The 17,114-nt window shown below is 39.7% G+C and overlaps 1 protein-coding gene across 4 annotated transcripts in view; it reads right to left on the bottom strand.

Moving 5' to 3' along the window:
- Positions 1-1,826: 1,826 nt before the first annotated feature.
- AQP9 (aquaporin 9) overlaps positions 1,827-17,114 on the bottom strand; it is a 28,215-nt gene continuing 12,927 nt past the window's right edge. For all 4 annotated transcript variants that reach the window (XM_010390835.4, XM_019280778.3, XM_010390837.3 and 1 more), the window contains 4 exons: positions 13,935-14,072; positions 12,238-12,356; positions 10,384-10,601; positions 1,827-5,383 (listed from right to left, as the gene is read on the bottom strand). In XM_010390835.4, coding sequence (XP_010389137.1) covers positions 5,221-5,383; positions 10,384-10,601; positions 12,238-12,356; positions 13,935-14,072 — 638 coding nt within the window. In that variant the 3' untranslated portion in view covers positions 1,827-5,220. The remainder of the gene's footprint in view (positions 5,384-10,383; positions 10,602-12,237; positions 12,357-13,934; positions 14,073-17,114) is intronic.

Here is a 17,114-nt window from a genome sequence, read left to right as displayed (position 1 = left end):
ACCTGACTCTTTAATTTAGCAGTGCTTGTTGCCAAGCATGTGCTGCTGCTTGGGCTTCATATTTGTTATCTGATGCCTCGGTCATGCTACAGAAAGTGTTACATCTGTTCAGTTCTGGCTGAGATTGCTCATTTCCTTCTATTCAGATGCTGACTTTTCAAGTCTGAACATATTGTTTACTTTGCTGCTTTTTCATTCACAGCCGTGTTTATAATGGGAAGGCAGGCAGGTTTCCTGAGAAGAGTTGTGCAGTGAAAAGAAGTACTGTTATTTCTGAGGGTGTGGAAAGAATCTTCACCTGTTAGACTATTACGTGCCTAATGCTGAGGAAATAATAGTATTAATGTGCCCAAACTGGTCCTCATAATGGTACTGAGAATGTCTAGGATGCAAATTCTGACATAATATGTTTTCTGATAGGTGATCAGAAATCATTGCTGATTTAAGCTGCTGGTTATTCATATTCCTTGTCTTAGAGACACCTTTTGAAGGAAGTTGTGGTCAGCAAAGAGAGAAAAATTATATAAATGTGTTGTGTCCAGCTTAGTACTATATGGATTTCTCTAATATTTGATTCAAATATACAAAGAAACACTATATTTAAAATATTTACCTACTACTTCCTCCTCTGAGACTATGCTATTCAACTGTGCAAACAAGCAGAGGCACTAACACTCACAGATCAATAATTAAAAATATTTAACAAGTTGTAAGTACAAAATAGAAGACAAAAATCTAAAATACTGATGGGCACTGCATTTTTTTTGCTGGATAATCTTGTGCTATTTTTAATAGTGGTTTGAAAAAGAAGGCTTTTAAAATTGTGCATGTTTTAAAGAAGCACTCTCTTATGCAATAACAATTGTACTAAGCAGAAAAAGAACAGCTGTTACTGGAAGTTATAGTTAATTGTTGTATTTTCCAGCACAAGGTTGTTTGGTGGGAACAGTGGGGAAAAAAATGCAAGCAACTGCCAAAAAACAAGCATGTGAGGTGAAACTTGAATGTGCTCTCATGAGAACTTTCTAAGATTCATAAGTAACTGAGAAAAGCATGCTGTATTTAAATGTCTGGAGATGTATTGTGCTGTATAGAAAGAGAGAGCACAGCACACAGTGTTGGCAGAAGGAAAGGAGAACAGAAAGTCACAAAGACTGATAGGAGGGTAAGGCTTGTCAGGATGGATAGAGGATGAAATGCCTGCTGCCGCTTCATATAGTTTTGTTGGGTTTGTTTGTTTTGTGTTTTGTGGTTCTCAGAGTAAGTTTGAAGCACCTATTCTTTCCCTTGCTCCCATGGAACAGGTTTTCATGTGCTTTTTAAATGAAACAAGCAAAGCATGTCCCTGTTACAAATCTGTAGGGGAGAAGACACATAAATTAGCTAGGGGCATTTTGTAAGCCCTGCAGGCCAAATCTGATGTGATATATGTATGCCTAAAAGCAATCTCTGAAGAGGGACTTCAGCCAAATATCCCACCTGGGTGCTGGCTATTGTTGGAGCAGTGGGAAGGCTGTGGCAGAAAGTGTCCCTGGGCAGGCTGCAGGCAGGAAGGGGAGAAGGGCCAGGGCAGGAGGCCTGACCCTATGGTTGTGTGGGTGCCTCCTGACCTGGCACTGCCCATTGCTCTGCTCTGGCACTGCTGCTGAGCCACAGAATCTGCCACAGGGGCTGTGCTCTGGGAATCCAGCTTGTTAGTCCATCTGTTCTTCCAGCACAAGGCTATAAAACGCTGTAGGTTGTAACAGGCAGCTATTTATTTCTTAAGTCCTTAGGTGCCAGAGGGGAGATTTCTTTTATATATAAAAAAGTAGAACTGGAATGCATTTATTAGGAATTGACTGTTTTTATTTTGAACCAAAATATTTGAACATCCAGATCCACAAACAAAACTCCAAGAAAGTAAAATGTCCACCATTCTCTGATCACTTATCCTTGCCTGTATTGCCACCCATTGTGAATAATTTCACTGACTTCAATGAAACAACATGCAGTAGCCAACCTTTAACTCAGTGCTATTTGCAGCTTTCCAAATTACTCCAGTACTAAGTTTAGCTCTGAAGAACAAACACATTGCTCCCAAAAAGAACAAACCCCAAATGAAAGTTGAGCAATGCCCTGAAATTAATTCCTTTCAGCATTAAAATCATCAAGGCTGATTACTATTAACTCATTAACCAAAACATCTTTCAGCAAGAAAAACTTGTTTCCAACTCTATTATATTAGTTTAACATAAGTGTGACCACTGAATATCAGTTGGTATTAGAAAATTGCATAGTTCATGCAAAGTCAAAATACTTTTTTGTTTTCTATAAAACAGATAATGTCTGTATAAGTTTATGGAATGAGGTGATTGTTATTGTTCCCATTACATTATGGAGATGCTGGTCATGGTTTTGTAGTAAAGATTCAGCTGAGGTTTGTCCCAAAAGCAGGAATTCATTCCTTGAAATTTAAATTTTCAGATCCAAGATAGGCCTATAACATCTTGTTACTGAATGAAATTCTGGCTTTTGTGACTCCAGGGTGAATTGTGGTATTAATACCATGTGTCTCCAAAGAATTTACAAAAACATTGAATGATGAATTAAAGTTTAAAAATAAATTCTTAAGGCAAACACAGAATTGACAACAAGTTGAGAGCATATTTAAGATACTATTATGCTATCACACTAGTGTGTCGCTGCTTAAGATGTGCGTGTTAATAACTTCAGACAAGTCAATGTCACTCATACAGAAATTCTGTGCATAGGAATGGCATAAGTAGGAGAAACAAGATTTCATGTTGATGTACAGGCAGAACATGTTGTGATCAAAAGGATTTTGAGAAAATGAACAACTTTATGTACCTTGGCCAATGCACAGGCACACAGCGAGTATGGGTTGGTCCCTGAGTAGCTTGTATAAATAAACTGTCCTTTTTTCATTCCTGACCTGTAATCTCCTTTTCCATGTGTTTTCCATGGTGGATTAAAGGAAACAACATTGTGATGCATATGGAGTCTACTGACTATGCAAAATTCTAACACAAGTGATAATTTGCCCCTACCATTTTGGATAAGATTGGTTACATCCGGTTAATTAGCTGTTTATTTTTTGCACAGATATTTCATATTACATGTTGGAATCAGTGGAAGAGTAAGTGCCTTTCAGACCTGAGGGCAGCCCTCAGACTGTTTCTACGTCTGTAATCGCTCTCCAGACATAGAAGGTTGGCAGCCACCTGGGAGCGCTCCCGCCCAAGGAACAGGCAAGGGGTGAGAGACAGCGCTCCCTGAAAGGGTTGGGGGCAAACGAAGGGTCAGTCTGCAATTGCATTTACATCCCATCTTGGTTTATGTAGTGCAGCTTATCAATATGCAGGACAGATGATCTAGCTTGTCTCTGCTGCCAACAAAAGATCTAAAATTAGGACTAATTCACATTTTACTCTTGATTCTTCTCTGCTCAGATTGAGAACTGTTTTTATAAGCTCTCCCTTCTTGTTCCTGAGACTCTCAAGCCAGTGATATAAGGATGCAGTCAAATGTGCATGAATATAGCAGAATTTAACCCACGGCAGAGACACAGTGAATCAAATGAGCATTTTGCACAGGGCTGACATGTCTCTGGGCAGCCTGAGTTCATTACAGTTATGTAAGTTTTCTTCAAAACATAATTAAAGTTGGAATTATACTCCCTCAAGTATACTGCAATATCTGAATTTGAGCTGCAGCAAGCAAAGCTTTTCTTGACCTGCTATTTCTGTCCCTTTGCTGCATGAATTTGGCACGGCATCCCAGGGAGCGTGATCAAAACAAACAGTGACAAAGGCCTGATCTGCCCAAATGCTGAGGCCGGTTCTGACCATGGTATTTTGTAAACCTCTTTTGTAGATATCACCTGGAAACGCACAGGTTATTAGTGGCAACAGAAAGCATTCCTCACTTCAGGAGTTAAATCAGGAATGTAGTGTGGAATTTGAGAGAGCAGAGTTATAGGAATCCAAAGGGAAGAACTGGTACTCTGAAGTTTAGCCATCCATGAAAGTAGCTCAGGAGCATTGCTGAATTGGATGTCTGTTTATTCATGATCACCACCACCAACCATGGATAGATGTATACATAAGAGAAATAAACTTTGATTTAACTGAATACATTCAATTCACAATGACTAAGCAGAAATAATTTTATTTTCAAGGCTGGATATTTAGGAAGTGGTATATGTCCAACCTCTTCTCTTTAGCGAGAGAGAACCCACACATCAGAACTCTGATCTGGCCTTCCTTGGGGAATTCAGATCTAGGACTAGGTCTGAAACCAGTTTCTAATTTTAATTCCTTCTACCGAACTAAAAATTGCTCCCACAATGCAGATGAAATCCACCTATGCAAATCAGAAGCAGCAGGACACCTTAAAGCTTACACAGACATAGGCTTTGTGCTGGCCTCTGCACAGCATAAGCCTCTTGCTGGGCCATCTCCACAGGAATGAATTGTATCCAGAAAGCACAGCGGAAGAGATTCAGATTAGTATTCTACATAAGGCTTTTAATACTGGGTAGCATAAAGGTCAAGTAAATAGTCTAAAAATAACTAAACATTAATGCTATGAAGACCCTGTGTAGAAGTTGTCATCTGGTGCTGATCTTACAACAAACAGTTTTTAGCTTTTGTGATCATATTCTGAGTTACTAAACCTAATCACTGAGGAGTTGATTTCTTGCTGTTCAATAGTGGCTCCATAAAATTTAGTGAATGATTTTAAACTGTTTCAATTGGCATTTAGCCAATTTGGGTATTGTTTTAAATGTTTAGACAAGACATTCTTGACAAGGGAGTAATGTTCTTGCATGTTAATTCAGCACCGAACCCATTAACTAGCTATGCATGCACTTTTGTATCAATATCTCAACTGTTTTCAGTTAATTAGGCAACATGATTAATATCATATGACTTGAATTAACAGGTCAGTGCATCATCTCACTACAATTGCATCTAGGAGATAACTCGATCCAAAAGCTATATGAAAATAACAATTTAGCCTTCTCATACTCAAGATAACAATTTTGAATGTGATCAGCCCAATGTTTCCTGGAAAGACTTCAATTTTGAACTTCTATACAGAATTTCTGCTTTGAAAGGTGAACTTGTAATTGAGGCATATGGGTTTCATACAGTGGTCCAAACAACCATTTGCATAAAAACTGCACAACAAAATGAAGAGAAAGTTCTTCACTTCTTACGCCATATTGGTCAATTCATATTTTGCATGTGCTTCATTTTCTTCTCCTGACTGAGGATCCGAGTGATGAATTTCAATAAAAATGACATAGATCATGGCTCCAAGTACACCTCCCAGCAGAGGTGCAACTATAGGAACCCACCACCAATTATTACCAGCTCTGTAAGACAAAAAGAACAAGAATTAGTGTTGTTTGTCATTCTAGTGAACACATACAGTGGTGTGGCACTTGCTGTAGTGTAGACCTTTCTATTTTGTCTCTCATTTCCGTAAATGGGTGACACCCGTGTCTGCCCTACCCAGGCTGGTTCTGATTGAAATGCTAAATAACAAGCACCAGGCATGTTGGTCTGGGTGCTGTACTTGCATTTTAAAAAATAAGGCCTTTTTACTGCATATCTATTTGGGGACAGAGGATGATTTCTCCCTTGTGAAAAGCAGGTTTCATTGACTTACAGTGAAATGAACAGGGAGATATTTATTGCCCAGCAATCCTGACTTGCGCTGTCCCCAGAGGCTTGTGAATAGACTTCCAGGATGTTACAAAAGTGGATTATTTCATCTGCATGGAAATTTGCAAGTTCACACCTGCAATAGTATATACCATCTTCCTCGTGACAAATGTAATAAATTAAACTGGATTTTGAGTAGATTTACCTTAAGCAATGTGATAAAACACAGTGACAGTAAAGTTGATTATCCTTGACTAGAGTGGTCAATATTCAAATTTCATTATATAGTATCTTATCTCTGTGTTTAAAATGTGGTGGCTTTCAGCAAGAGGCAAATAAATTAGAAGTTTTATACACCTAAAACTTAATCTTAGAATTTTTGTATTTACTAGGAAAGTCCAGCATGCTGACTCTACTGAAATGTTTACATTTGCACAATTACTGGGATTTAAATTTAAATACATAGATTTACAGGCATATTTAAAGTAAGAAGTCCACCACTGAACTGTATAAAACAATAAATAACAACCTCTTTATGCAGGAAAAATAGGCTGGTAGAATTGCTCTCCTTTTCCTGGAGGTCTACATTCAGACAGTAAATAACTGAGTATCCATTTCAGAGCACAGAGTCTCTTAACTGTACTGATGCATTAAGGTGTTTTGATTTGATAACATGCTGTATTAATTGAATATGTGAGTCTCCAGTGAAAATCCAGCTACCTCAATTTCCTGCAAATTGAAAATGGGGATTTTTTTTTTTTTTTTTCCTCCCAAAAATACAAAGGGACAAATTAATCTATGAGAGGAACTTTAGAGGAAGCTGCAGGGGAATTTTAAAAGTGTAAGGAAAATTATTCAGCACTCAGTTGCATAGATTTATGCAGAAGTGAACTTGTGTTTGTCATGATGCAAGAATAGAACTGGGAAAATATTGGTGCCCTGTTGATGATACTCCTACTGATTGTTCAGAAATGCCTTGGATATGTATGTTTTACCTTTGGAATTATTTATATTTTGCCCTGAGGATATAAAATCACTCCTGATACTGTTTTACTGAGTTTATAAATCTGTTTGTTGTTGAATCATGGATGGCTGTTGAGCACTTGAATTTCTGGAACACGCATGGACGAAGGTTTTATTGCATGAATCAGCAGAACAAGAGCTGTATCAAGTACTTGCACGTATTCTTCTGTGTGATGTGTGTATACCTGGGTGTGTAATGAAGGTTTTCTTCGTGGGTTTCTCTCAGCTTGTTCCAGGAACTGGCATGTGCCCTGTCAGCTCCTGCATGACCTTCTCCAAATCATGGCCTGTAGTTGCAGCAGCTGCTGTCAGCTGTGCTTTGGATACCCTGTGCTGAGGTGCTGGCTGTAAACCCTTTGTAGAGGGTGCTGCCAAAACTGCAGTGAGGTCAGGACACAGCCGAGTTAGGAGTTTCCATGACACTCAGTGCTCTGTCATTGGCACAGGAGCAAGAACTGTCTGTGACAAGCACAGATCTCCAAAGGACCCTTAGCGCCCTTAGCCCTGGCTGTAACCCAGCGCCCAGCTTTGCTGCCAGCTGGGGACAGCAGCCAGCCCCGCCTCTGCCATCACCAGGTACTCTGGGCGCTGGGCGGGCGCCGCTTGTGCGGGGAGGAGGCAGCGCACGGGCCTGGCGAGCAGAACTGTGCCTAGCTGCGGAAATTCCCAGGAAACGGTGTCTAAGGTACATGGACTGGGAACTTCGACCCATTTAAACTTGAGATACACCTTTCAGTAGCCAGCTGCTGCGGGAAAGGGAGATACCGCTCTTCGTGAGGTAATCCGGGCTGCAGGGCTGCACTCCAGGAAGAATGCTAACTACTTCTGAGGCCGGTTTGCCATCCGAACCCCTGTGTTGACAAGAGATGCGTCTCCTGACCTTTCCCGAAGTGCAGTTTAGTTTAGCGCTGCCGACTCGTCCCCGGAACCGGCGGCCACGAGGTGTCAGCGTTACCGCGCTGAGCCCGCTCCGCTGCCGCTCGCTCCGCTCCGAGGGGCGAGAGGGCCCGTGACGGACCGGGGTGAGGTGTTCCGGGGCTACCTTCAAATGCTGGCACAGACTACTGCTCTGAAGAGCCTTATCTCTCTCTCTCTCTCTCTTATTGCTGTTCCATGCTCGGTTTTGCTGGCAAAATCCCGTCTGGTGCTTGGACTCAACGCTCCGGTTGTTTTCTCACTACAGACAAAACTTTGCTCCCCAAACTTTTCTTAAGCTTATCAGAATATTAAGCATGTTCTTAAGAAAGACTCCTGGGTTTCTGATGGGAGCCTTTAACCAAAACAAACCATTTGCATGGGCTAGGGAAACCACACCACAGCTTGTCTTCTGGCTAGGTTTTGGGGAGCATGCCCCTTCAGGTGCCTTTGTGCAAAATGTAGTAACAGCAACATTTAGAAAAGCCCTGCTCAAATGCATTCCTATCCTCTGGACAATTCCCAGCGGAAGGGCTTCACTCCAGTCTACTTGTAGTTCCTTGCCTGAGAACATGACAAAACCAGCATTTACTGGACCTGCAAGCACAAAGAAGGGCAGAGGGCACTTCTCTGCTGTGATCGAATTATCTCAACGTTTAGAGCATTTGCTTAGGAACAGGGTAGAAGGTCTTGCTATTGTGTATCTATTCCACAGTGAGGCTTTCCCGGTGGTCCCTGGCTGTTCTGTAGACAACATTTGAAGACTCACTGACATGGACAGGGAGTGACTCAGTTCCTTGGGAGATGCTTCCATCCTCCCACCAAAGAACGTTCAGTGACTCCCCAGTCTTTCCTACTGCTTGGTTTGTGCAGCACTCCCCTCGTGTCACTGCACAGGTTTTGTGCTCAGGTCCCAGTTCCTGGATATGCCTTTACTAGAGAGCTTAAGCACCTGTCTCGAAGTTGTGAATTCCTTTATGAAGATATCCAAGGTTTATCTGTCAACTGTTGCTGCACCACTTTAAGTTGCTCAAGCACAGCAGAGCATCAGGCAATTTAGGATCCTAACTACAATCATTCAGGCTTTTCCCATGGCTCTTCCAGCTACCTAGGCTCAAGTTTTTTTTAAGTCTCACCTACCAGCTAACAAGGCTCAAGTTCTTCCTAAATCTCACCTGGATGTGTACAGTAAATAAAGAAGAACATATTCCTGTTGTATTATTTCCTTGAACTTGGTTATAGCTGTACCCTTTTAACTGAAGGCAGGGAGGAAGACTTCTTCCTCAATTTTTCACATTGTTGTGAGTTTATTCTGGCAAGGATCAGAGATCTTGTATCTTATTTTTTATGTTCACATTTTTATATTTCATAGCAAGGTCTTTTTCCCTCTTTTATATAAATCCTTAAACTACACTAGGAAAGAATCCATATTGGTATAGTTGTAGAGTTTTCTTGAAGTTTTTTTAATGTAAATGAGTACGACCATACTTTTGGACAGAAGGGGATTTCACAGGTATTCTGTGACTAGATCACAGTACAATCAGGCTTCCAAACTCTTTCAGTAATGTAATAGCCTACTTCATAATTACCAATTAGATATACCATGGCTAATACCACAGTCAACAACTACTTGCAATTACAAATGTATGAGAGAGGAGAATCTTGAGTGTGGGATGTCACTCTGTCTGTCCTTGCTTTTTAAAAAAGTGCAGTCCCATGGTGCAGTGGTAAGAGCTACTGGGGAGGAAAAGTTTGGAGGTAACCAGACCAGTGACCTGACCTCCCACCAGTGGCTCACTAGAGCTGGATTACATTCAGCCTTGGCTCTGGCCTGTGCTGTGGCTGTGTGCCTGTTTCAGCTATGTCATGCCTGGCTTTTTTTTGTATGAGAAAAGCTTTGCTACTGCTTTCCTCAAATAAGGTACATGATTTGTGTAAATAGAAATCATACTGAATAAATAGAGATTATTTGTGCTTCTTGAAGTATCTAAAAATCTGTCTTAACCAGAGCTCTCCAGTGGCCTGTAGTACTACTGGGGATTCCTACTTGTAAATAACTGGGAAAACAAACAATACAAAAATAAACCAAAAGATCTGCTTCCCAATGACATCTTACTCTTCCTTAGATATCCCAGAGTGCCTCTTACCACAGATACGTGTAAGCTGTGGATTTGATGTGCAACTAATTAACTGTGCATTGGGCCAGCCAAGAGTGTGTGCATGTGCACACAGAGATTTGAGAGGGCTCTGAAATGTGGGAAAATGAAGGGAGCTTTTTCATTCACTCCTTCACTCCCAGCCAGGAAGTCAAGCTTTTAGATTGTTGTATATTTCTGCAATAACTCAGAAGTAATAATAGGCTAAATCAATCTGACATGTCTTTGTTTTTTACAGCACCCAATAAATATTTCCACCTAATTCTCTCCTGATTTAATTTTTTTTTTCCTGAAAGCTGCAGGACACAAGAAGAGAGCACTCATATTTTCAGTGACCTCTAAGAATCTCTAATATTTTGGGAAAGGTCTGCTTGAAACAATGATTGATATTAGAGATTATGCATGTTTGATTTGCCCTAGGAGCAGGAAATCCTTTTTAAAGCCCAGTTCCTAGAGGATATCTGGCTTAAAGTGCATGAATAGCTGCTTCTGGTATGCAAAGAATTACCTGCATGTATATAAAGTATGACTTGGTACCATGTTGAATCAGGATCTTACTTTACTAGAAAAAATTTTAGCTAGGAGCATTTGACTTCATCTCCAGGCATACTTACGTGAATACTTCCATCCCCCATCCTGCCACAGCTGTGAAGAGCCTTGGGCCAAGGTCCCTGGCTGGGTTCATGGCACAGCCACTGTTCATTCCCAAGGAGCAAGTAAGAACAATTATAAGAAGTCCTACTGCAATTGGCTCCAGGCCCTTGGGTACGCTGTTATTTTTGGTGTCAAAAATAGCAAATATAGCCAGAAGAAGAACAGCTGTTGACATCACCTGGCCAAGGCAAAGAAAAGAATATTGAATAAATATGTGTAGATTCTTTCCAATAATGAAAAGAGGGGCTATGGCAGCTCTGTGGATTGGAGTGGCTTAGAGCTGGTATTTAGTTTTATCCCACTATACAGCATAGCAAAATTTGGAACTCAGTGCCTCTCTACTTCACAGTAATGAGAAGTTTTGGTATCTGTGCTGAAAGACAAAGACAAGAAATGTATTGAGAACATTTGAAAAAAAAAATCTGCAACAACCGGGTGTGGAAAGAACAGAGGATTTAAAAGGCATCTCCTATGTGAGGTCTAACGCTTGTTTCCACATTTTTTTTCCCTGTCAATTTTACACTTCTATTCACTCATTTTGGTAGTTCTGCTGCTGTAGCAGTGCAATCAGTTTCATTGATATAGAAGTGTTTTATGTGACTGTCGTTTATGCTGATAAATTTGACTAGATATGCATCTCTTTATGCAGGTATTGCATAACATCAGAAGAAGAAGTGAAATCTGCAAAGTCAAAGCTGAGCAGCTAAAATTAGGAAGTACCCAAATTAGGGCTGCATGTATAACTATACCATGAACTCTGTATTGCATATGCTAATTGAGCTGATGAAGGAAATTTTCTTGGAATTACTTCAGTGCAAGTACAGCTCTGCTTAAATCAAATGCTTTGTCAATGTTGATTTTGCTAATAATTAACTTTGTGGGAAAACAGACAAAAGCTTCAGCGATGTCAAAACATTCAATTTTTATACAGATTTGAAGAAGCTTAAGTTTGAGGGGTTTAAAAATTATTTGGTTTTCGTCTGCTTTTAAATTTGTTTTAAAACATACATGGGTAAAAAATATCTTAGGGAAAAATCTATTGACTGATCCAAAGATCAGTACTGTCTTTCTTACAAAACTTCAACATGACATTCAGGTTTTTTTGAAGCCAGGTTGCACAATCTTTTACGTAACGAATTCCTGTGTTCAGGCCATCCCTTGTTTTTCATACCTTACTTATGCAGTATTTATTTGATATATTCCTGAAGAAGATGGGTCAGTTGATTAGAAGCAGATAAAAGATATGAAACTTAATTTTTTTGCTGTTGCATAAGTGGAATTAAAGGATACAGATTAGAAATGAAGTTAAGATGTTTTCAGATTCAGTCATTTGAAAAATAAATGCTACACATCTATCTGCAAAAAGAAGGTTAGAGAGGAGGCTTGTGGAAGCAGAAAACTCAGTTGTTCAGGGTGTGTTAAACTGTCTGCTTAAGCATTATTTAAGGAATAATAGGTCCACAAAATGGGCTGGATTTTGATGTAAGTGGACACAACTCTGCTGAGATTTATGGAGAAACATTGATTTATGCTGAGGAAAACCTCTTACATATATTGCTTTAAAGACATGTCGAGTGCAACAATTAAGATGATGTACGTGAAAAGAACAACTTGAAATTATTTTGCTTGTAAAATATAACTAAAAGGTAACCCCTTGCAAACAGCATTGCATTCTCATTGTATTGTACAAGGGGACATCTGGCTGAAATGGTGAGATTTGGCACGCTTGTTAGATCTATGTGGTTTTTTTACTGCTTGGTTTTACAGGGTTTTTTATGTTTAATTTGTAGAATTAAGACAGTAAGTGCACTTACCTGATCTGCAAATCCATTTATGAGGGACAGATAGGGAGCTGGATATGTGGCAAAGATTTGCGCTGTTGCATTAGGTCCTGTGACTTCAAGTTTTCCATCACTATACTCCATAAAGGCATCTATAGAAAACAGCCAGTAACTGCTTGCACTTCTCCATAAACTTTTCTAGGTTTTCTAGGACTAGAACATATATGATAGGTCTGTGCACTTCACGCTCTAAGCTGAAACTGATCTTTAAGGTCCCTTCCAACCCAAACCATTCTTGTGATTCTCTGATGTTTTTTTCTGGGAGTGCAGAGAATTTTAGTTGCTTACTTTGATCAGGCTCTCATTTGGGCTGTCAGATAATTTTAACTATTAGGGGAAAAGAAAAAAGGATGAGCTCTTATGTCTGTTTTTCTACTAGTGAGTTTTCAGTGAACCTCAAAGAGTACATGACAGTCCTGCAAGGAAATAAAAACTACAGAAGAGGTTTGGAAATTAATTAGAGCAAGAGGAGGATTTGAGCAGAGATAGGGATATGAGAAAATCCTGCACTCCTGAGTATGAGGAAAATGTCCCTAACCTAGACCTAAGCTTCCTACTTTGGCTCCTTACCCTACTGCCGTCCTTTTGGCAGAATACAGTGATTCCCCTCTCAACCCCATGTACATATTGACACACTGCTGCATCCTGGCCACAGCCCTAATTCTGGTTGTCAGGCTTGAGGAGGACTTAAATTCAGACAGAAATCCTGTTCCAGAATTCCAGTTTCCAAATTCTAACACTAACATTAAAAAAAGTAAACAACTGCCCCCCCCCCCCAAAACAAACAAAAAAAAGTACACCAAGGCCAAAACAATTATCACGGTTCCTAAATATTTTCCTCTTCAGGATTACTCTGGGTACTGAGCACTGAGCTGACATACAAGGGGTGTTTCCATTTTTGTTCTTCCTCTGTTGCACCTAGACCCAGCACTGTCTGCAGACATAATGCCCATAGGAGAGACGTTGGAGGAGACGGGCTGGGCCAGTGGAAGCAGAGTTTTGGAGTTGGGGGTTGAGGTAACTGATCCGACTGAGCGGATTAAGTCAGTGTGTTCCTGGTTTTTCCTTTTGTGGCACGCTGTGTAAAAAACCTCGTGCATCAAGGATAGGGGTAATTTTTTTCTTTTCCCCTATTGAGTATGTGACTTCTTTATCACTGTACCTGGAGTTCATTGTCTTGGAGAGCCACCTCTCTAGGGTGGTCTGAGGTTTGGTCAGGAGGGACTTGATCTCATATCCTGTACCCTCAATGAACGATGTTGGTGATTGCTGCCTACAGGCACTTGTAGCAGGTCTTTAATGTTTCTAATTTGCTTGGAAGATGGATAGCCCTATATCCTGGCTATTAAGTAATTTAAAATCCTTACTGAGAAATACATGATCTCAGAGTATCTGATTTCCCATGAATAATTTTTCTAAATATCAGAACATTTCCTGGAGTATTAAGTGTTTCAGTAAATTTGTAGGGTACCTGGAATGTTCAAGCTATTGTTTTTCCCTTCAAACTCTTTATGCTTCTTCCTTTCTTCTTTATGGCTTTAGCTTCATTCCTGCCATTAGCCCTGTATGAACAAGAGTCCTCTGCCTGCTTGACATTCATTGAAAAATTGGGGCCTTAGAGACTGCCTGACCTCTAGTTTGTCCTGTGAACATGTCTAAGGTGTACTCACTGTAATAAATCCCAAAGACAGCCGCTGCTCCAACGAATGCTCCCAGGAGTTGTGCTAATATGTAAATTGGTAATTTGGTCCATTTTAATCTTCCAGTCACGCACATGGCTAATGAAACAGCTGGGTTTATGTGACCACCTGAAAAATAAATCACAAATTAAGTCATGTGGGTGACTCAGATACATGAGAATAGGTGAAGGATTTGTAAAAATGTGGGCACTTTTGAACACAAGAATAGTACATGCTTTTCTAGATGTTATTTTGCAGTTAAATGCTGACTGCAATTAAACTGAAACAAGTTGAATGAAATCAGAGGAAGGAGGGCAAAAGCCACCAAGATCCATCTTTACTCTTGATGCTTGTGGACTGTGCTATTTATCAGTCTGCTGTCCTGAAGTATGTAACTTACAGACAACTTTTCTAGAAACAGTAAATCTGCCCCATTGGTTGTGATGGGAGGGTCCTTTATTCTGCACATATTCTCTGTCCTTGAGGCCTTTGCCTTTTTATTTTTAGGGGAGGACTGGGGCAGAAGAACATTCCTTTAGTCTCCCAAGCACATATTATGATTAAGGACTGTTACTGGCTTGAGCATGTATCTTGAGACAGTTCTAGAGTGCCCTGGATTTAAGTCATGTTTGTATCCCTGTCTTCAACCTGGGGTTACTTACTTTTCATGGAGACAAAAATAAAATAACGTTAGGGCTGTTCAGCTTCACGTTGGCCGTTGGTGAGCTGTGCCTAGATGGGATCTGGGGGCAGTGGTGCATAGTCCTTCACCATGTTTTTATCTACTTCTTGTTCTTCCCAGAAAAGTCCATGATAAGGAAACTGATAGAGTAGCTGTGCTGAAACAAAGTTCAGTTTCCTGTGAAACTTCCTTCCTTTTTATTCAGGAGTAGCTACACCTGAACTCGTGTATGAAAAAGATTTCAGTAACATTGGAATTCTTTGTGACAAGTTTAGTTTCTAAAATACATTTATGTCACATGGTAGTCTCTTCCCTCAACATCTTTTGTCAACAAAAAAGGTGTTGTATGCTCTTGGAAAATTTTATTGTTTACAGATACATGGTTGCTACTTAAGAAATACAAATTGCCAAATAAATGAACAGATGAAAAAGTTCTTCTTTGTAATAAATACCTCAACCCCCAAATTTTGCAAGGACATAGGATCCTTTGCTTATCTTCTAGATAAGGTCTCATTTCAATCTGTATGAATATCAGAAAAAAATAGCCCTTGTCTTTGGTAAAATAACTGAAAGATCATGTCCTTTATCTGTCAAAGGTTAGTGATGGAGAAAGGGCCTTTATGTACAGTTTCTGTGTTTGTTTGCACTTCAGGTCAGTGAGTCACTATCTTATGAAATCCAGGCACCTTTGATACATAATGAACTGACAAACACAGATAACAAGCTGGATAAAACCTTCTTTGTATCATTTCCAAAACTCTGACCTAGTAGCACCAGTCTTGAATTAAATGTTGAATTCCTCACTGTGTTTCAAATTCTTCAGCACAGAGAAAATAGATAGACAGCACCTAATTTAACAGCCCTTCATGTGAATTTTGATTAATTGTTGTCTTGTCTTTTGTTCCTTACTCTGGCTGGAATTAATAATTTTCCTTTCTTTCAACACTTGATTTTGTTTCCCACCTGTATATAGTACAGGATGACTATGATGGTCAGGACGAGTCATAATAATATTATAGATGGCTGATTAACATTGAAATTGGAAAGGAAAAGTCTAATTGAAGGCTCTCCTGCTGACATAGGGGAGTTACAAGATTCTTGGTTCTTGTGCCACTGGTTTAAAAAAAAAGTCCACTTTGGACAGCATGTTCCCCATTCTTTTGTAGTTGCAGTGATCATAGTCATGAGTTTGAAATGCTAAGTTGGATAAAATAGTGGGAAATTATCTAGATATTGAGGAAAACTGGATGGAGGAAAATTAAAAAGAGGAATTTTCCTAAATAAAAAAAGCTCAAATTCACCAAGCATGCAGATTATATATTTTGTTACCATGAATTTGGAATTTCATAAAGAACTGATGCAAAATACAAAACATTTTAGCAGTATTTAAACATGAGACTTTGGCCCAAGAGCCAGAGAAATTGCTAACAAATTCTACATAAGAACTTGTATTCTGAAGTGTCCACTAGTGATCACATGTTGGTTAATAGCAGCCTGTTGAAATATCTGTTCCTGTTCCTTCAAAGAGAAAATGCACTGCATGCAGAATCCCTTGTCATGGGAAAAACACAGGAAGCACGATACTGCAACATCTGCAACTGCTCTGCCCTGCTGGGACTGAACTCTAATTTTCTACATAATGATGAAGATGAATATCCCTTAAAGGTGCAAATGTAGGACAGGTTTGTTTTCATGATACTGCATTAGAAGAGTTTACCTGCCTACATGTAAACCAAGAGCTGTAGTTGTTCAGACAATAGGAATGTGCTGCTGAATTAACTTTGTGTGATATTAAGAAACAGTTCTGGTCTGTGTCAATGACAGTGACAAGACTGCCTGTTTTGTAGAACCTGGAGCACTTTCTAATGTGAAACTTTCTAATGGAAACCTTATAGTGCATGGTGCCTCTGTAAAAGAATTTGTAAATACAAGAGAAATGGCCACAGTAATTTCTGCTTCAGCAACTATTTATAATGCTCTAATTATACCTAAAGAAATTTCTCCAAACCAACTTTACCGTCTTTATGAAGGGTAAGAAATGCCTCTATAAGACCTGGAGTACAAGGACACCATTTGCTTTAAAGGCCCATTTAAACTCTGCATATAACACAAAGTATTGTGTATTTTCATGCACAACGTTGTTACAACCCATCATTTTCAATTTTAAAGGAAGACTTTAAATGTTAAAATCAGTTATACTAATGTTTCCAACCTTAGTTTGGCCAAATTGAACAGTGGAACTAGGAGACAAAGCAGCATGCAGTATGGCACTTGTGGACACTGGTTAGTTAGCTCACCCACCTTAGCCCCAGGACTAAAGAGAGATTCCTGACCAATACATGTTGGGGAAGTGTTACAGTAGAAATAAAGGGGAAAGGACAGTACACTGACAATATCATTGAATGTATCTCTGGTACTGAATCTTTCTGCTGTTTCTGCTTTCTATGATCTGCTGTGTCTGTGAATAATCAAATGGACAGGAGCAGACT

The sequence above is a fragment of the Corvus cornix genome, chromosome 10 (assembly GCF_000738735.6).
Source record: "Corvus cornix cornix isolate S_Up_H32 chromosome 10, ASM73873v5, whole genome shotgun sequence".
Lineage (NCBI taxonomy): Eukaryota > Metazoa > Chordata > Aves > Passeriformes > Corvidae > Corvus > Corvus cornix.
The sequence above is the reverse complement of the archived record's forward strand: the minus strand, read 5'-3'. Positions and strand labels throughout refer to the sequence as shown.